Consider the following 21,741-nt stretch of genomic DNA (forward strand, 5'->3'; position numbering starts at 1 on the left):
ATTCGAAGTGTTTCTGGTTAATTGACATGTGGTATTCGGTCATTGTGAGAATTTTTATGCACCATTCAATATTGTTACGCATTTGACCACAAACGTTTAGCCGATGGGTACATTATCAAAAAGCTTTGAGGGTGATGTAGCTGGCAGCAAGGCGAACGAACTTTCAAAGAAAATTAACTTAAATGCTTAAATGCTGAGCTATTAGGGTGTTCAACACGGATAGGGCTGGCTACCTGTTGTTTGGAACGAGGGTGACGCGCTTAGCATCGATGGCCCACAGTGGCTCACGACGAGCAACTGAATCCGATCAGTAGCGGTGTGGCTTCTTCCTCCTTCTGCAGTGAATCGAGAGTTTTTGAGGTCAGTCTTGATAGCTAGCTGCTTGCCTTTCGTTATGTATTGGAGAAAAATGTACAATGTCACGCGCCGAAAGCACTGCTGCTGCTGCTACTGCTGATGACGACCGACTGGACAGCAGTAGTAGTCAAAGTAGTAAAATTATGTTTATTTCTGTTGATTATGGTAGTACATTGATTTATCATTTTAATTGATTAGCTTACCTGGCTCTTCATCTTTGTTAAATTTGATATTCTATCTTAATATTTGCGTTTTTCAACTAATTTACAGAATACCCCTTTGGGGATGTGTTTTATTTGAATTGAAAACAGTGATAACCTACCTAACTACGAGTATAATTTAAACTTACGTGCTAGATCACGTATGATCTGATGATTTGATCTCAGACAGGTGTCTCTGAGCCTTTCCAGGATGAATACTCTCCGTTCTTCTAATGTCTGAATTCCAGCCAGGAGGTGGATCTCAGAATTTCTAGTCCGCAGGGGATTGTTTAGGACCATCCTAAGGATCTTGTTCTGGATCCTTTGGAGTTTAAGGTGATGGCATTTTGCGCAACTCTCCCAGATTGGCATACCGTACTCGATTACAGGAAGGATGATTTGTTTGTAGACAGCAAGCTTATTTTTCATGGACAGGGTTGACATCCTGTTGATAAGTGGATACAACGATCTTATCAAGATGTTGCACTTGGTTTTGGTTTAGCCAACGTGCTTCCTGAAAATCAGTTTGCTGTCTAGTGTTAGCCCGAGGTACACGCCCTCTTTGGACCATTCCGCCACTGTGCCGTTCAGGCAGATCTTGTTATTCTCCGACGGAACAAGTCTGGGAGATTTAGAGTGTGGAAAGATAATGACCTGGGTTTTTGCCGCGTTGATACGGATCTTCCAGCTGTTGAAGTATTCAGACAGGACGTCTAGGCCTCTCTTTGGCAGTCAGAGCTCCGATGACCCTACCCTTGTAAACGATGGATGTGTCATCTGCGAACAGAGACAACGATCCACCATCAGGGAGAGCCGGCATATCGGAGGTGAACAGGTTTAATAGGATGGGGCCAAGGATGCTTCCTTGTAGAACCCCGGCACCGATGTTGAAAGCAACCGATGTGATGCCATTCAGAGAGACTCCTGTCTGATAGATAGTTGTTTATTATCTTCACTAGGAAGATTGGAAGATCGTACTGCTGCAATTTGAACACCAGGCCATCATGCCAGACATTTTCGAACGTTTTTTCAACGTCCAAGAACGCCATGGCAGATGATTTCGACACAGACTTGTTCCGTCTGAGAATGTTTGTTACTCGAGTCAGCTGGTGGACGGTCGAACGACCTTTCCGAAAACCAAACTGTTCCTCGAGTAACAAGTTGTTTTCATCGGCAGATGTTAAGAGCCGGTGGTAGACTGCTCTTTCGAATAGTTTTGATAACCCTGAGAGAAGGCTGATTGGTCGATAACTTGAAGGAGAGGACGGATTCTTCCCAGGTTTCCGGATGGGTATGACTTTAGCTGACTTCCAACACGAGGGGAAGTAGCCAAGTCGGAGGCACAGATAAAAAACAATGCCAGATGGTTGTAGAATCTGGAACTCAAGTGTTTGAGTTCCAGATTCAGGATGTTGTCGAAACCTGGGGCCTTCATGTTTTTAGATGATTTGATATAGGCCAACAGTTCGTCAGCCATAATCTCGGATTCCTCTGGAAAAATGTTAGGAACCTGATGAAGATTGGTTGCATTTTCAGCAACCTCAGATGTTTTGTCCGAGATTATGGGAGCTGACGAAGTGTTGACCTATCGCGGCAGCCTTCTCTTCAGGAGTTATCAGATGAACCACTGGGTCGCCGGGATGATCCAGTGGGGTCAGTGGTGGAATGGGCCTAGGCTTGTTTCTAAGAATTTCGGTAAGTTTCCAGAAGGGCTAAGCACAATCTGGGAGAGAGCGGATCTTACTAGCAAAATCGTTATTTCTGAGATCCACCATCCTGGCCTCAATGATCTTTGTTAATCGATTACAATTGGTCTTCAAGTTAGGCAGGCCAGTACGCTGGCACTGCCTACGAATGGTGCTACGGAGTCTATTGAGATCTTTGGTAGGGCTGTCAAGGTTCAGAGTGTTACTCACCTGTCTGGATACTGGCACGTGTTGTTCACTGGCCCGGGAAATCGCCTCCTCGATGGTTTGTAGACACCAGTCAACATGTTCGGACGTCCCCGGTTGGACATCGTAGTCGATGGTTGTGTCGACGCAGTGTTGATATTGCGCCCAGTTGACTCGATGGTAGTTGCACCGGAAAGCTTCGAATCGGTTTACCGAGGATCCAACTTCGGCCACCACCGGGTAGTGGTCCGAGCTCAGCTCCTGGAATGCCACAGGTTGCGAGACGTTGTGTCCCATGTTGCTTACGAAGATGTCGATGGTCGCATGGACCCCAGACCGACTCAACCGGGTGGGAGAGTCCGGGGCCAAGATGGTATAGTGGCCCTCTTGCAGGTCTTCATTGAGGATGATGCCGTTTCTATTGCTCCGACCGTTGCCCCAAGCTTGGTATTTTGCGTTCAGATCGCCAGCGATGATAAAGTTCCCGCTCCTCCGGGTGAGTTTGATGATGACTTTCCGGAAGGCCACTGACGACCCGTTCCTGATGTTGGTTTGCTTGGGGCAGTAGGCCGCGATAGTGGTGATTGGGCCAAGTGATGTGCTCACCTCCACTCCGATGACTTCAATTATTTGCAGCTGGAAGTTTGGTAGCAGCCGGCAACTGATGTTCCGTCTTGCAGCGATGGCCACTCCTCCAGCTCCAGAGCAGGTGCGATCAAGTCTGACGAGCCGGAAGTCGGGAAGGAATACGTTCAGTTCGGGCTTCAAATGCGTTTCGATGCTGAACTGTCCGACTGTTGAGAACCATTTGGATACTCGCAGGATTGGCTTGTTGGTTGTTGAGCGGAAGCTGGGCTAGGTTCGGAACATGTCAACGAGGCTGGATAGCTGGGTACTGGACTTCCGTGAGTACAGGAGGCGAACGATGATTACGGAGGCGACCGAGCTGGTTGTTGATTGTGACCTTCCGACGGATATTAATGAACTCCATTCGCTTGGAAAATTTGGAGGCTTGGTGGTTTCCACCGCAGTTGACACACGTTGGCTCGATGTCATCGACTTGCTCACAGGACGTAGTTGAGTGAGTTCCAGCACACTTGCCGCAGTTTGTCTTCATGTGGCAGTTTTTGGTGCCATGGCCATATGAGAGGCAGTTCATACACTGCGTTACATCACGATGTTGGGGTTTGTAATGCTCCCAACTGATGATGACCTGAAACAGGTCCCGGATTTTGGATCTCAGAGCTGCAAGACTGCAAGGCTGCATCCCTTCGTGACGTGCACAAGGAACAACTGATCACGGAAGCTGGTGTTGTGGCTGGGACGCCGGTTCATCGGGTACACTGCCTCAGGCTTGAGTCCAAACCGCTCCAGCTCGGATTTCACCGCTGTCGCCTCGAACGACAATAATCCACATAAAACCACCTTCAGTGGTTTGCTCGATGGCAGATCATGCGTTAAGAAGTCCACGCTGTTGTCCTTCAGGAAACATCCTATTTGTTTGTACTCCTCCAGGCTGGAGCACATGATTTTGGTACCGATGCTGCAAAGCTTGAAGCGAGGCAGCAGCTTGTGTTTTGCCAGTTCGGCACCCAGCTTGGCAACATCCTTCATCGGTCTGAAAAGCGGGGGAATCCGCTCTCTTCTTGCGATGGGAACGGCGTCACCATCGCCATTTTCTTCCGGGAGTACTGCTTACTGGTTGGCTTGCAGTACTCGTTTTCTGGCGTCATCCTGCGACGCGCTGGGCTTGATTTGCACCTTCTGTTTTACGTTTACGCACCATTTGTTTCGTGTTTGCAAGTTCAAGTAAACTTGCCAGAACGCGAGAAGGTGGCGACACTTCCACGGCGCAACGCGACAGCACAAAAAGAAACAAAATTGAATCAAGAACTCGAGCGAAAATACGAACTGAACAGCTTGACAGTCGAGCAAAGAATGGACTGGACAGCACCCCACACGGTGATTGAATAAGCACCGTTCGGCGAGACCGGATGAAATTCGATTTTGAAATCTGTGAAAGGGAACGTGCTTTTTGCGGTCAATCGGTGATAATTTTGATCACCATTTCTACAGTTGGACATTTGTGTAATTTTCAATAGTGACCAAGTTTGATCAAAGTAATCGATCGCGTTCATAAATAACGTCAAATGGAACTCGAAAGAAGAAAAATATTGTGCACAAGCACCTGGAAAATCCGGAGTGGTCCAGTTCCAAGCTGGCTAAAGTGCTGAAGATGCCGAAAACAACAGTTTGCCGAGTGCTCAAAACCTTCAAGGAACCCCTGAGTGTGGAAAGGAATCACCGGACCTACGAAAAAACTGGAACCAGGTATCGTCAGCTGCGCAGCAAGGTGTTGAGGTGCGTTAAATCCAACCCCGGAAGGTACACTTCAAACTTTCAAACAGTGCAGAACATCCTTGCCAGGGAAAGATACAAATCATACAAAGCCAGTAAACATCCGAACCGAATTGTACAACCGTGTTTTGACGAAACACAACGGCTGCACGTTGATCGATGACGAAACATACGTCAAACTCGATTTTAAGCAGCTTCCCTGTCAAAAGTTTTATATCACGACTGGACGGGGAAATGTGCCGGGAAGATTCAAATTCGTGTTTGCCGACAAGTTCGTGAAGAAGGCCATGATTTGGCAAGCGATTTGCAGTTGTGTTGTGGTCTGAAAACGGAACCATTCGTCACATCCTCCACGATGACATCCTAAGTTTATAGTACATCGAAGAATGCCTGAAAAAGCGTGTATTGCCGTTCATCCGTAAGCATAGGGGCAAAGTTCTCTTTTGGCCCGATTTGGCAGTGAGGCAGTCAATGACATCCAGGAAATGCGGGCAAAATGGAAGAAATGCGCTGATTCCATCTAATGCTGTAACTATGAAGTTTTAAGCTGTAAAACAAGCCATAATGGACTTTTTAAACTTATGGAATCACGAATTACAGGTATTTTTGTGCGTACCAATTTATTTTTAGTAAGCCTTTATTTCTGTTAATCATCCATCTTCGGGATATTCATATGCTATCACCAGTTTTTTAAGTGAAAACAAATCTGAAGTCTCAGAATCTGAATTTTCATTGAAGTAAGATTTATCTTGGAACCTTTAAGAAGTATTTTAAAATCGTCTAAGAAGTCCATCTTGGGACTCTCTATGGTGAGCGTATAAATTTAAAGCGGAGCTGGGTCTCAAAATGAGATCAAGGCCAAACAATTGATGGGGTTAAAGACAAGTGTTTTATATCTAAAATGCAGGGCGACCAGTGATCCGGGAAACTGGCAAACCGGGCTGAAGCCACCGGGAAAAAACCGGGAAAATTCCGTGAATTTCGATGACAAATCCGGAAAAATATACTTCGCCCTCTCTTCGAAAACTTTTAAGACCATTGGACTCGACTAGATTTTCAGGATACAGTCACTTTGAAGAACTATTAAGAGAATTTTAGTTTTTTTTTCTAAAACAAATTTGAACAGATTTTAGAATGAATTCTAGAAATAACACCAAGCTATTTCAGAGAACATCTTTAGAGAGATTTAGAAAAATCTCTACGAGAATTTCGACTTGAACTCCCATGTCAATTGAGTGAGTTCAGAGTAAAAATGTAAGCACTTCTCTAGAAAATTCCATGAAGATTGTGAAGAAGACTCCAGGATTCGTAAAAAAAATACCACGGAAATTTAATTTGGAATGCACGGTTCCAAAGAAAATTCTGTTGATAATTCCATGTGCATTTCAAATAGAATTTGAATCCAAGCAATTTCCAGATTAATCTAAAGGAAAACCTCAAGATAATACTGAAAAAAAAAATTGAAGACTATTTTCGGCGGGATAATTTCTCCTGCCCTATGGTGACAGGGAAAGGGGATTACAAGTTTTGCTCTCAAAAGCTAATAGGCCCTTTTCAATTTTTGATCAAGAATCTTGAGGTGAATTTCATGGGAATTCTGCGGGAATTCCGAGAATTCAAACGAATTAAAAAATAAGCTTCATTGAAAGAGTTTAAAATTCAAAGAGAATCTATGGACGAATTTGAAGAGATAATACATCTCGGTTACTGCTTGAGCTGATTACCTAGCGTTTACCACGTTTAAAATGTGTGTATTTTTTATAAATGCGCTGCCTTCCTGTTTTTGGCAACACGCGATTTATGTCTTATTTGCATTCTATAAAATGTATCGAACGCTTTATTCAATTGGAAATTGTATAGGATCAATCTTCATGGGCTAGAGGTCCATGTGGTATTTCATGAAAAAATGTTCAGAAGGCACTAGTATAGTACTGAGGAAAGTAATAGTCGATGGGATTGCCAAAACCGGGTAGGCACTGCACCTGGAATTATTTTGGAATTTACTAGAAAGTCAGGGAATATCAGGGAATTTGGTTTTCTTCATTGATTCAACACCCTTGTATTAGTATTTCTACAAAATTTTGATGGAATTATTCCTTAAATTACTTTTGAAGTCCGCTCAGGGATTCCTCAAAGTATGCTTCAGAACTCCCATGGAATTCAATTTTTAGTTTCCATGAAATTCTCATAGGAATTGCATTGGTATATTCAATGGAATTCATTTCAGGCTAAGAATTCCCTTGGTAATCTCCTCAGAATTCCATTGGAATACACCTTAAATTTAATTCAGATGTATGCTCTGAACTTCCACCCTCATAATTCTCCTGAAATTATAGCCCAACTCCCTTGGAATTTTCTTCAGAATTCTTTTAAAATCCTCCTTAAAATTCATTTGTAACTCTCTTTACAATTCATAGCCAATATTAAGTTTTCTCCTTTTTTGGCTTCGATCTCCCGCTGAATTTCTCGTCAGAATTCAATTGGAATGCTCTCAAAATTTCCTTGGAATTATTCTTAATTTTGCTTAGTAATTATTTAAATAATCTTTACAATTTTCTTCCCACTTTGTAATTCTACTTATTCTACTGTTGCTGCCTGGACCATGGCCCATTCAAAAGACAATACCGATAATACTAACCAATGGTAGCCTAGTGAAGTAATCAAATTTCACACCAAAGCGTGCATTTATTGCCGAAACCGATAGGACCACGGCTTCATTTTACCCAATAACCCAAAAACCCACCTTCAATGGAAGTTAGTACTTAATATCTGCTGCATAATTATCCAAGTCATAAATTTAAGACCCCGCCGCCCAACCAACCACCAATCAACACCGCAATCCGAACGCAATGCGCACCTATTATTGTTTACTAATCTGTTCCCTTCTTTTGCTTCTCCTCTTCTCATTTACAGCCAAAGCGTGGAACTGACCAAAATTGTGACTTCAACGCCGCTGGAAAGATAGACGGGAAAACCCAACCGTTATTGGGCTACAAGCACGAAACAGATTCCCTCGGGCGAATCCGATGTTGGACAAAATTGAGCCATCACCGAAAATTTTGATGACACTTAAATTAAAGTGTTACAGAAATTGAATCTTGCACCCAGATATGGGTGAGAAGCTGAGAAATTCCAGTGCACCCCAGCATCAATTGTCTTAGCCGGCGTCTTCTTCTGTGGGTCAGTGGAAAACAATGGCGAACGGTGAACGTTACTAAATGATGCAATCTCCGGACAAGTGAAGTCTTTAAACCGAGCCGCGAAGTGCATTGAGTTACCATTTTCCTTCGGATGTTACCGTTGTTGCGTTTCCTAACACTTCCACCAAGTGCGCGTTCGGGTGGGTTTGATAAATTCGGGCAGGTGGGCGACGGCGCAGTCCGCAGAGAAAGGAACTGCGCGCGATGATTGTGACCAGTGGCAGCAGCGAACGTGACGGAGACCTTCACCTTAATCCATTGACAATAAGTGCGCGATTCGCAGCCATCTGCGGCACCAGCTGCAGCAGAAGAAGTCGCAGTTAGTGTGAGGTTTGCATCATCTCCGGCTTCGGCGGTGGCGCCTATAGTTAGGGGTTTCAATTTCGGTTATTACATTTTGTGTTGTTGTCGGAAAGTGCTCTGATAGTCATGGCCGATAGTCGCGAGCGAATACGAGGTCCCCCGCGCGATGGCCGCGAAGGCTTCACCAGTCCACGGCAGGTGCTCAGACGGTTGATGCTGCTGTCGGAGGGTCGCCAATACCGCGAAGCAGCCACCGTAGTGGGACGTCTGGGTCCGTCAGTGTTGCGTTCGGTCGTAGCGGAACTGCCGATGGATATCCTGATCGAGGCGTTGCCTCACAGCACCTACCTGCTGGAGTCGTTTTTCAACCGGTGAGTGTTTGCTTTGATTATGCATGCTTGATAGATTACATCTTTTGCACATTTTACTGGTTGTAAAGTTACGACCAGTGAGGTGGTCAACTTTTATGGCGGTATGCTTCAGGGAGTGTTGAATGCTATCAAAAGATCTGTCAAATTTTTGACTGTTTGACAGATTGCCTGGAATAACAAAATTAATTCCTTTTGAAGCATATCGTCATTAGTGCTTAAAAGTTATCTTATCTAAGAGGCAGTGACAAGTGCTGGAGACAGCTTCTCATTTCAGTTATCGTTGCTCTCTGGCATCCAGAATTGCAATCGTATTTTGAATTTTAATTCGAACGTTACATTACCATATCTTCTCATGAGGATCCCAAAATGGGTTATGAATTTGGAATCAGGCTATTTGAAGGTAGAATTCAAGGCTAAGTATTTTGAATTTTTTTGCAATGTAATGCAATGTTTCACTTGGGTGTTTCAGGGGCATATTAATCTATTAAATGTGTGAAGTTAATAAATGGTTCTCAGTGTACTGCACAAAAGCAAGAGTATTTTTTTTATATCTGAACCGTATCTGGATGATGAGTGTGTGCTATTGAAAACAAAATGTGATACAGTAGCTAATGTTTTACTTGAATTTTTTAGTAAGTGATTGAAAGAGATTTTGAATTACCTTTGCAGAGATTAAAAATAATTACGTTTGATAAATGATAGGTCGCAGTGCATAATTTTTTTTCCTTGATTTGTTTTCCGTGCTGAGTAACAATACTACCGACGCAAGGGAGGCATCTCCCACACCTGGACCCTACCTATCGACCCATCAGCTCATGAACCGGTGACCAGCGGTTTTCCTTCCCTTCCGAAGAAAGGCGTGATCAGAGATGTTATGCTTCAGAACATCCCGACGGCGCCAAATGGTATTGAACCCAGGCCTGCTGGGGTGAGAGGTAATCACGCTTACTACTACACCACCGGCACCGCTGTTTATTTTTTCTCAAAATAAAAAAAAAACCGTGTATATTTTTCACATAAAGTCTATAATTTTCTCAACAACACAACGTCTGACACAAAAGAGGTCATTCCGATCAAAAGTGACGTTTCCGTGCTACAATTCATTGAAAACTGTCAAGGACGCCATTTTGAAAAAAATTACAAATGGACGAATGTGAAAATGAGATTGATTGCTCATAGCAAACAATTATGCCAATTTTGCTATTTGGCATGGAACTGCTCTTCAGGGAAGTTCTGAATTTTTACGCAAAGTTTATACTGTCAGAGTAGTTTAAAGATCTTGAAGAATTAATTCACGACAGTTCCATTAAATTTAACAAAATTGACAAATTGAAGCTGCGTAAATTATATCAGTATCCACCCAGCTAAAGCGCCTCCCCTTTTTAGTTTCTCTCGTTGAACTCCTTCTCTCAACAAGTTGGTAAATCTTAGCCTTTTAGCAGAACGACACTTATCACTTTTTTCCGCGAATTTATGATCCTGTTTCACGCTTTTTTATTTAATTTTTTTGAAAATAACGAACTATAAAATACCATGTATGTTTTCCCCAGTAAGACTTTATTTTTCTCAACAAATTTGTTGCAGACCTGTGTCATTTCGATCATATGGGACGTTTTTGAGCTACAATTTATTGAAAAATTACCAAGACGTAGGCTAGAGAACTACTTCGGCCTAATCGCCCTTTTTGGGCCTATTGAGCAGAAAACTTCAAATAAATCCATGATTTCAGAGTTAACAAGTCAATTATGCGGAACGATAGTTTAGTTAATAAGCTACGGAACGAAGTCAATGAGAACGCGTGATAAGAAGGTTTGCACCCATTATTCCCAAAAACAAAAGAAGCGCTCCGACCGAATCAATTTTTATCGTCATCCGATAGGCCGAAGTGAATTCATTGGGATTTCAATGGCGTTTCAATGCGTTAGGCCGAGTTTAGAATCCGTAGGCCGAGTTTGGCGTCAAGAAGTAGTGTAAGACTTTTGACAATATCTCAACGATTGGTTTCTCTTTATCAAATCTTATGGTATATACGGAAAGGTAAATAAATTTGGAAGTCATCAGTAATAATAACATTCCGTTTTGTTCTAAACTGCGCTAGATTAAGAAATACTAAATGCGGGTTGTGCTTAATAGGCCGAAAATGGGGTAGTTAACCCTAATTTTGAAAGAAATTACAAAATCCAAAATGGCCGAAAAGCTCTGAGATTTTTCTTCATCATTGACAGGTTTTCGCGCGATATAGACAAAATTGTTATTCACATAGACACTGATAGACTTGATCCTCAAAAAAAAACCTTTGTCAAAATCTCATTAATTTTAGGCAAAGATTAACCTGTAACAGAAAATGTTGTTATCCAGGCAGTTGAGGACGTAGATGCTTGGTCACTTTAACGGCTCCATGTAATTGTTTTGCTCAAGTCATTTAATTTCGATTCAAATTTAACTAATAAAAATTCCCTCCCCTTGGCTAGTTTTTGCACCTTGCTGTTGGCTTAATTTCATGCTTTATAGTGGAGTGTTGGAGACGGTAGGCTTAGGGCCGGCATTGCTGGCTCATGCCGGGCAATGGGGATTACTAAGCTTCCCCTCTCTGATAAACCACTGCATGAGAGAACCAAAGATCTAGTCCAGCAGTGATAGTATCACACTTGTTACTCCTTTGTCTGAGAGCCGCGTCGTAATACGCTTACATATAAGCACTGACGTTGGGTGCGATACTGGCGGGTTTTGCCTCATATCACTCTTATTTTATTTATTTTTACGCAGATAGATTTATTTGGGTTTGCAAGGGAACTATACTATTGAAATATTTCAGAAAGTGCCCATCGGTGCTCCTTCTATTTGCGTGACAAGCTTTCATTGTTGTTTTCATTGAGGTATTACTCAGGGAACAATGTTAAACACCATTTTGGTACATGGTATTGTAACTAATCTTATATGTGCTTCATTTTGATTTGGGATAAGTGTTTGAACTATGGCTCGGGATTTCCACTGTGGCGTGCTTCTATTGTGACATACTCATCCGTATTTTTGTGGTGCGACATAGTGGAAACGTGTGAGCGTAGTTGGAGCATATACCCTATATAATTTAAAAATCAGCTAGGAAACTAACTTCAAAATGAAGCATTTTAGTCACTTGAAGGTGTCACTTGGGTCGAACAAAGATATAATAAATAGGTATAATAAATAGGTATTAGGAAATAAGTAAAATTAGAAGTATGTGAAAATTGATAACTTTTAATCTTTTGTAGGCATTGTTTTCCCTAGAGTGTATTGTACTCCACAACTATATTATTCTCTCAATACGCGAAATCTCTGATATGTGCGGTTAAAGCATTTGAGTTAACTTATTTTTTAGTGTTCAAGTACTTACATTTGTAAAAAGCAGTCAATGTTAATCTATGAACTAAACCCTACGTGATTGTAAAATCGATCTTTTCTTATGTGGTATTGACGCATCAATGCATGTTTAACTTTTTTTTAATTCTCTAAGGTTGTCTCGCGCGGCGTTGGTAACTTGCGCGGTTTTCGTATCTTACGTAATTTAGATGTTTAGTACGTCTAAGGAGCTTACGCAGAAGTGATACGCAATTCAGTAGAGCTTGTCAAACGCTTTTGAGCTTATGTAGTATAGAATTTGTTCGGTACGGTCGCAAATCTGGAAATGATTGATACGTTCTTTAAATTAAATAATTTGATACAAAGCTCAGTAGTAAATAAGTAGAATATATAGGGAGGAAACCAAAATTAATCAACTTGCCAACAAAGGCTATCACATTTATTTTTTTCCTTTGGTTTGTTTTTTCCGTCGATCTTGTTTTCCGTGCTGAGCACCAATGCTACCGACGTGCCAGGAAGGCAGCTCCCACACCTGGACCCTACCTATCAACTCATGAACCGGGGACCAACGGCTTTACTTCCCATCCGAAGGAAGGCGTGATCAGAGATGTTAGCTATCACATTTGTTTTGGTGGCACTCTTTAAATGATAATAAGCCTTTTTTCTCTTTTCGGTTGTCTCGCATGGCTTTCGGAATTTGCGCGATTTTTGTAACTTACATCATTTAGATATTTCGTTCGAAACGGATTTACTTATTCAATCGATTTACTACGTGGATGTATTTATGCGCACATGTCACAGCATTTTTACCAAAACTATCTTGAAACAATACACACGGAACCCAGTGTCCAAGCTGCCAAAATAGGCTAATTCTTCCGCTGTATTGTCAAAGATAGAAGCAACATTTATTCAAATGGGTCAAGTCTTGAAAACTAAGCTGTCACACAGCTCCAGCTTGATACACAATACAAAAAAACTAACTTATAAAAAATTCTGCACATAATCGTCACTGACAATTGACATGGTTTGCCTTGACGATAATTATTAGCTCAAATGAGTGACCAAAGCAGAATTTTGAATATCGCCGTGTATTGTCGGAAAAAGGTCTAGTTTTATCGATTCGTCATTTGGCATGGAAAACTGCTCTGAAGCTATTGTAACTGCCCTAAAGTTCTACTTTCCTAAATGTCTCTTTCGTTTTACGGATCTTTCTTTAAAATGTCTAAGCTTCCCTGAACTTCTCTGGAATTTCTTGAAGGCTTAAGAACCTGCTGAATGTTCCAAAAATTATCCTAGAATTTATGAAACTTTCCTGAAGATCAAACAGTTTTCTTGAAGTTCCCAGAACATCTCTGAAAGTATCGGAATTTCTCCCCTTTTTGCGAGTTCTGGCAAACTGTCTTGAAATTAATGCAGCTGCTCCTAAATCTATCCGATCTTCCTCCAAGTACTCGTCGAATCTTCTCTATAGTTAATAAAACCACTCTTAAAACCTCCTCACTTCCCTGAAGTTCTCACAACTGCTCCGAAATTCACGTTACATCCAAAGATTCTTAGTTCTTTTCCCGTTTTTGGACGCCCTTTTTATTTAACCGTTGTGACCGTTCTGAACGACTGTAAGAGTTTCCTGACGATTAAATTTCCCACGAACCACCGATATCAACAGAACGATCTACGTACGCGAGTGTCTAGTGAAGCCCATAATAGTTCGATAGATTGGACAAATGATGACTCAACCGACTACTGTCAGCATACTTTACCTTAAATAGCCTTTTAAGATCAATTGCATGTGCTCACCATTTGGGAAATGCCTCTCAAACACCACGCAAAACACCTCAAAAGAGTTCATCGGATTCTACCCGTTTCGTACCAATGACATTTATATTAGGTCCGGCCCAGAGCGCTGCTTGTTTGAGTTAGTAACTCAAAAAATGTAAACAACAACGATCAACTGATTGGTGACGTCAAACTATAACAACATGTTTAGAATGTGTATGGATATAAATGGAAATCATTAACTAAAAACGTTTGTTTGGTTTTAACGTTGAATTAAACTGACCAATCTCATTACTTAACTCTTTCCATCCCAGAAAGATTTGCGATGTTATGAGAGAGTACTCACGTGATAAACTAGCCTACAGTAAAAATCACGGTAATAAAGAGAAAAAAAAAGAGATTATTTATTTTGTTTCACGAAAGGCTAAGAAGACGTGTAAAAGTCCTTTTCTTCTTTGTCTATTAATTTCCAACTCTATGCTTACGTTCGTGCTCAATATAGCGGTCTTAAGTACTATCACAGTTGTTAGTTGAGAGCTTTCTAAGCCATTTCAATTTCGTATTTTGTAAGACAACTACAAGGAGACCCTATGCCCAGGAAAGTCGCGATATTTTCCAAATCAAACAATAACTTAACCAGACCATAAATGTAACCCTGCCACATCTAGTATGATATTGAAGAAAGGAAAACCCCGAAGTGTAAGAGTAGACAAGAAGAATAATGTAGTGGTTAGAGTGTATATCAAAATTATATGAATAAAATGAGACAAGTGTGCAACTCTTCGAATGCAAAATATTCAAACATATCGCACAGATCTAAGTTCGAAATCAAGAGCAGGGCCCCACAAAGTCACTTTCAATCGAAAATCGTCAAGCGACGATGAAGCTGTCAACCATCACTTTCAATTGAAAGTCATTCTGTCTTCTCTTCGAGCAGATCCCCGTCAACATCAACAGAACCGCTTTTGATCAGTTTTCATGCTGTTTGTATTGGCTTGACTCGTGTTCATTTCTTCTTTCAATGTCAAATGATCTTACTTTTGCATTTAAGCGAAGCTGTTCTATCCAAATTCGCGCAGTTTTTATGACTTTTGTTGATTGTTCAATCGGTTCATTTAAGCGAATGCGCATAGATCTGTGCACGTGGATGTCAAATTTATCATTGTCGGGTGATTTTTTTTTACTTATCAATATGGGTATATCTTAAAATATGGTTATTTTCAGAAAGGGGATGAGACGTAGATGTCGAAAATTGATGTGTGTGTATGTGTCATCTTCTATCCCTCACCCAGCCGGGGGCGTTGGACAAGTAGAACTGCGAATAATTTGATCAAATCTCATGCTCCGTAATGGTGCCCTTTATGTTGTGAAGACTAGTACTTCAAAAAGGGTAACTTTTGAAGCAAGACAGGGTGTCCTCAACAAGTTAAGGGAGCAGGATGCACTAGATGTCCACAACAGGTACAGCAAAATATCACATAGACGCCCTTATTCACACTAACTACTCAGGGGGTAGAAGGTCAAGAAGAGCCACCGTCGCCAACTAAAGCTTGAACCGGGTACCTGGGACTCCCACGATATACCCGCGGCAATGGTCTGCAGACGATGCCCTGTGCGTATTTAGTATGTAATATTTTTTATTTGGATACACAAAATGTTTGAAGCCATGCGTCATATAAACCATAATTTGCATCACCACAAATACACTTTTCAACAATCTTCAACTGGAACGTACTCACCAAATCATCGGGAGTGCATTCCCGATGCTTCCACGCATATTTTTCTCTAGTCATCCCTAAACAATTTCTCATGTCGAAAATTGATGTCACACCGTCTTTAAATCCAAAATGGCGGCTTTGGTTCAGAACTGTGAAATACTGTCAAATACCGATCAATGTAGGTTTTTTGAAACCGGGCTGGCATCTAATAGCCAGAAATCGATGTCCGACGCCATCTTGAAATCAGCATCAGCAGCAATTCAGCATCTACGCGTCGTCCTCGTTGCGAAAATACCCGGATCTTAAGGTATTTGATACTTTTTGTGAACCCTGATGGCCGCCATATTGGATTCCAACATAGCGTCGGATATCGATTTTCGTCATCTACGCGTTGTCCCTGTTCCGAAAATAACCATATTGTAGGGTATTTGACACTTTTTCTGAAACCCTATGGCCCCCATATTGGGTATCGATTTTGCGCAGCCACGCGTTGTCTCCGTTCCGAAAATACCCATATCATAGGGTATTTGACACATTTTATGAAACGTGATAGCCACCATCTTGGATTTCAAAATGGCGTCGAATATCGATTTTCGGCATCTACGCGTCGTCCCCGTTCCGAAAATACCCATATTGTAGGATAGTTGACACTATATGAATCCTGATTTCCACCATATTGGATTCCAACAGAGCGTCAAATATTGATTTTCAGCATCTACGCGGCTTCCCCGTTCCGAAAATACCCTATTGTAGAGTATTTCAAGCATAACATTTGATAACGGCACAAAAGCATTTGTAAACAAACTTTCTAAGGCCCTTTACACGCGAACCAAAGTACGCCCACGCAAACCAATACCACTTTCGGAAAGGTGATAGATGCCCCTATCCGATGATGTTGTTGGTTTGCGTGGTCGATTTTCGGCACCTTCACGTCGTCCCCGTTCCGAAAATACCCATATTGAAGGGTATTTGAGACTTTCCCTGACCTCGATGGCTGCCATCTTGGACTCCAGAATGGCCTCGTTAATTAAGTTTTCGTTTAATATAAAATAATATATTATTACTACATATAATCCGGATGCCATCTCTATCGGAAGCCGATATTGTGCGGATACTATCCGGATACTATATGTTGATGCCTGCGTCGTCAGGTTGTGACAAGTCGAATGAGCCCCGTATTGAAGTGAAAGTGGAAAAAACGAAGGAAGCATTCATTGCGTCAATTGAAATAAGTCTTTGCCTCAAATGAAATGAACTGAAACACTTGACGAACGAAACAAGTGATAGTCCAGTCATGTTTGAAAAGAGGAATGTTCATCGTGACTCGATAACAAGAAACACGATGACTTACACGAAAATGATATTGCTCGAAATGAAGCGATTCTGCGGAGGGTTCATTTTCTTTTCTTTGTTTCGAAAATGCAGAACCCTGGTAGCAGTGGAAGCGTAGCAACCGAGATTCGTGTTGCCGTGACCGAGGCTGGAAACCTCGGTCCGTGCTCGCGTCGCTTGCTCGCCATCGTTGAAGAAACACGTCCGTAGTTTTCGAACATAACCAACTGAATCATGGCTCCACGCTCCACGAGCTTGTTACTGTTCGTGCTTCGTGCCGGATTTCCAGTAGTCCTTTCTGTTCGAGCAAGTGCTCAACTCTTGAATCGTAATATTAATATGTAAATGTAAGAATAATGTAAACATGTAATATGTAAATGTAAATGTAGATATGTAAATATTAATATGTTAAGCCAAATATTAATATGTAAGCTTCTTTTCGTTTTGTGTGAGATTGAGTCTATTATAGTTACATAAATAGGCTAGAATCCGATTTGAATGTATGCCGTAGTGGGCACGGATTGGTGGAAGCTTGAACAAGGACATGGTCAGAGACGATTGGAGAGGTCGAAGTAGTTCTGCCAGAAGCAGCTGGCGATTATAGGCATTAAGATTAGGCAGTTCAGGCAGTTATGGGGGATAAGGATCTGGCAAGCAGCCGAAGCTTGCGTACGTATGATGTTTTCAATTTAGTCGATTGTTAAATTGAGGTCTGCTCAAGAGCTTTGTTGACCGCCTCAGTCTCTGACCAACATCCTGAGGGATGAGTTTTTGAATTTTTTATGAATCACCGATTCATAAAAAATTCTTCCGCTACGGTAGAGCTGTGTTCCGTTTATTGTAAGATGAAGTTTAGAATCTTACATTAGTAAAAGAATAGTACAAAATGCAATTAAAATTGCACTCAGTGTAGTAACACGGATATTATAGCAAAAAGTCCAAACCCCTTCCTGGCTTGAAAACGTAAGCACACAATAAATTGTCTTGCTCATCTTTCGTGTTTGACACCGTGGTGCGAGATCGTTTTCCGTTCGAGACTACACGAAAGAAGGAGAACGCACGCACACGAATAACGACACCGTGGCTGCCGGTTCGGAGAAGAAATGCGGCAGTGAAAAAAGATCATTATTGGTGGACCGCCATAGTGGCATCTGGCACACCAGATAGAAAAGTTCCGGTACGAGTGCAGAGTGCCGACAAAGTAGACGGGTGGACAGTACAGCCGGCCAAACCAATTCCAACGCTAACCGCCCGTAGAAGACGTGCACACGCACTGGTCACGAAACGGACTCTTGGTCAGGAATTCAGCGTAGTCGAAGGCACTTTTCAAATCGGCTTGAGCCAGGAACAGTGATCAACCGGTCGCTACGAGGACCGCACGGAAAACGACTGAATTGGAACGAGAAAGAAGCGTCCCGATCCGAGGGGCGCTTTATTTTGCCGCGGTCTCAAGATTCGGGAAGTGCGGGAAAGCCGGCTGACGTCGACGGAATTGGACCACTCGATGGTCAAAGACGGTAGTGCGACGAGGACCGACTACGGAGCTCCGTGTGACGGCAAGCGATTGGACCGCTCGACGGTCAAAGACGGAGGTGAGACGAGGACCAACTACGGAGGCCCGTGTGACGGCGAGCGTTGGTACCGTGCGGCGAGTGACCAACAGGACGTCGGTCTCAGACGGAAGCGTACGACGATCGTTCGTCGAGTTGCTGACCAGACGACGGTGGGAAGCTGGTCAATCGCGAGCCCCGAGGACATGCAGTGAGCCCCTTAGCGGCAACAACGACGGCGAGCAGGAGAAAATGTGAGTACGTTCCAATGTACGTAGTGGGCGGAAGCTTTGCGACGCCGAAGAAAGAAAGGAAAAGAGAAGAGTTATGTTGTTTGGCAAGCATTAGACAGGACCAGGAAGTGGAATAAGAGTAGGAAAGAGAGAGAGAGAGAGGAGCAGGAGCTAGGAGGGGAGAAGATGTGGGCAATGAGAATACACGTTTGTTAACAAGTTATGTTCTCATGATTTTGTTTGATTTGTTGGTGCACATTGCCCTAAGTGTTTGTGATTGGTCCGCCCTATGGTAGTTCTGCTCTACCGCAACCGGGGAACTGTAACACTGGCAGCTACTCGAATTTCTCGCAGCTACTTGAATCACGTGTCATCATCGAGCTATAAAGAATATTAAATAATATTAACAGTTAATAACATATATTGTATACAAGTACTTATGTTGAGTTATTTAACCTGCATTCGTAGATTTTTAATTGTTTGGCGTTGGTGCGTGATAATGAAGTGCAGTCGTTTTACTGTTCCATGTTTGATATTTCCTTCCTCATTGCTTTTAGTGGCAAGAACCATGGACTGAAAAACCTTTTCATATTTGATGTAAAGCCTTCGTCTACATCTGTTGTAGGCAAGGTTGCAAAAACTCATTTCAGCTAAAACAATGTTTTTCTAAATTATGAAATAATTAGATGCCATGATCAAATTTTGAATTGGTAGGATACAAGAAGAGGTTCCAAAGAATGTGTTTGACATATTAAACCTGTTTATTTCACTTCATGAGAGTCACAGTCAGCGATTTTTCACAAACTCACTCACTCACTCACTCACGCACTCAGCGATCAGCAAATCGCTGATTGTGACTCATAGAAAGCAAAATTTACAGGTTTTATGTTTCCAACGAATACTTTGTAGCCTCTTCTTGAAAGTTACAAGTAAAACATGCCATCATACCATCTTCTGGTTTTATTATTCCGAAAAACATTATTTTAGCTGAAATGAGTCTTTGCAACCTTGGTTGTAGGTTTACTTTGGTTGAGTATATCGTGTTGGTGTTTACCAGATTCTGCTTCTGTGATAACATCACAAAGCAATTTAATGTTGAACTCCGGATCGGTATCTTGATCGCCATGCAAAAGAGAACTATGAAGTTAGGGATAGAATGTCGTCAACTCGAAGAAGTCTGATTCAAATCACTCAAACCACGAATCACTGGATTCCGCTTGCAAATTTCCTCCGTGCAATGTGGTATTTTGCTACATTCTGGGGCTTCCTTTTCTTACTGTTCCAACATTTGGTTTACCACTTCCAAGCGAGACTTTCTCTTCATACGCCTACACAGAAAAAAATTCTGAATTTTAACTATCGCGTAAAATCTCTCTTTGTTTAATTTTGAGCTATACTTGGCATAAACAGTGAAATCGTTTACAAACTTGTATGCAATATTGCTAATTTATGCGATATTGCGCTTAAATTTACACAAAATATCACATAAGATTATGAGAAATCTAGCGTTAATTTTATGTGCGCTATATCTCGCATAAATTTACATGAATTTTTCGAACGGTGTAGCACGGTCTGATATATTTTCTGGATTGGGAGCTGGATTCCGGATCGATGGAACAGCTACAAATGTACAGAGCATAATTATTGTTTTGTTTTTCAAGAAGACACGAAGAATTTACTTACCATCTCGTCCTGTCACGGTCGCCATGTAGTGGCTAAACGTTTGGTTTTGCGATATCTGGAGAAGGCAACCTTACAGGTTCGCGTAGTGGTTACTGAATGAATCTTTATTTTCATATATTAATTATAGAAACCTTCACTCAAGCCTAACTCTACTCTAGTAACTTATTCTATGGGAGGTAACCTTACTGGTCTCCAAACATAGTCATCCAATCACATCAATTTGTCACGTGTGTTGGTTACTCGTTATGGCGTTCCATTCATCATAGTAGGGTAGAGAACTACTTCGGCCTAATCACCCATTTTGGGCCTATCGAGCAGAAAACTTCAAATAAATCCGTGATTTCAGAGTTAACAAGTCAATTATGCGTTTGGTACGATACTTTAGTTAATAAGCTACCGAACGAAGTCAATGAGAACGCGTGGTATAAAAGTTTGCACCCATTATTCCCAAAAACAAAAGAAGCGCTCCGACCGAATCAATTTTCATCCGATAGGCCGAAGTGATTTCATGGGCTTTTCAATTGCGTTAGGCCGAGTTTAAAATCCGTAGGCCGAGTTTGGCGTCAAGAAGCAGTGTTGGACTTTTGACAATATCTCAACGATTGGTTTCTCGTTTTCAAATCTTATGGTACGTACGGAAAGGTAAATTTTGGTAAAATTTGGAAGCCATCAATAATAATAACATTCCGTTTAGTGCTAAACTGATCCAGATTAAGAAAGACTAAGTGCGGGTTATGCTTAATAGGCCGGAAATGGGGTATTTAACCCTACATAGACAAAGGGTGCCGAAAAGACATAGTGAAAGAATTTAGGTCTGTTGATTTCCGGGTCAGAGTCATAGTCGATGCGTTTATTTTGTAAACGCAGTCTGGGTCATACGGAATCAAAACATATGGTTGTAATAATTTAAGTGGTTGTATTTTTGACGATGAGGTACGGAAGGTACTTGTGTTTGGTGTTTGCTCTTTTGAAGTGACTGTCATATGTCAACTTGGAGAGTCTAGCAAAAAGGTCTCTGTGGCATTTGCGATTGTGTCATGTCATGTCCACACCTGCGTAGGATATCGCACCCATTCAACACACATTGGCCGGGACCTAGACGACATAGGTGACACACAATACTACAATGAACTATGACCATTTTGTATGGCAAGTTTTGCTATAAGAAATGCTTCTCGTGTTTATTCGTGAAATTTACATCAAATATTGATCACTTGCGGAGGTAATCAATTTGGCAAGGTATTTGTCTATCGCGTTCAGAAATAACGTCAAATGGAATTCAAAAGAAGAAAAATATTGTACACAAACACCTGGAAAATCCGGAGTGATCCGGTTCCAAGCTGGCTAAAGTGATGAAGATGCCGAAAACAACAGTTTGTCTCAAAACCTACACACCAAAAAATTCTGAATTTTACTGGTGATGTAAACA

The 21,741-nt window shown here is 41.7% G+C and overlaps 1 protein-coding gene across 1 annotated transcript in view; it reads left to right on the plus strand.

The window, feature by feature from the left end:
* Positions 1 to 7,824: 7,824 nt before the first annotated feature.
* The window catches only part of LOC135702839 (uncharacterized), a 49,949-nt gene continuing 36,032 nt past the window's right edge, over positions 7,825 to 21,741 (plus strand). Inside the window, exon 1 of the mRNA XM_065223880.1 lies at positions 7,825 to 8,681. Coding sequence (XP_065079952.1) covers positions 8,437 to 8,681 — 245 coding nt within the window. The 5' untranslated portion in view covers positions 7,825 to 8,436. The remainder of the gene's footprint in view (positions 8,682 to 21,741) is intronic.

The sequence above is a fragment of the Ochlerotatus camptorhynchus genome, unplaced genomic scaffold (assembly GCF_037179485.1).
Source record: "Ochlerotatus camptorhynchus isolate MF236.1 unplaced genomic scaffold, CSIRO-AGI_Acam_v1.1 ptg000201l, whole genome shotgun sequence".
In the NCBI taxonomy this organism is placed as follows: Eukaryota; Metazoa; Arthropoda; class Insecta; order Diptera; family Culicidae; genus Ochlerotatus; species Ochlerotatus camptorhynchus.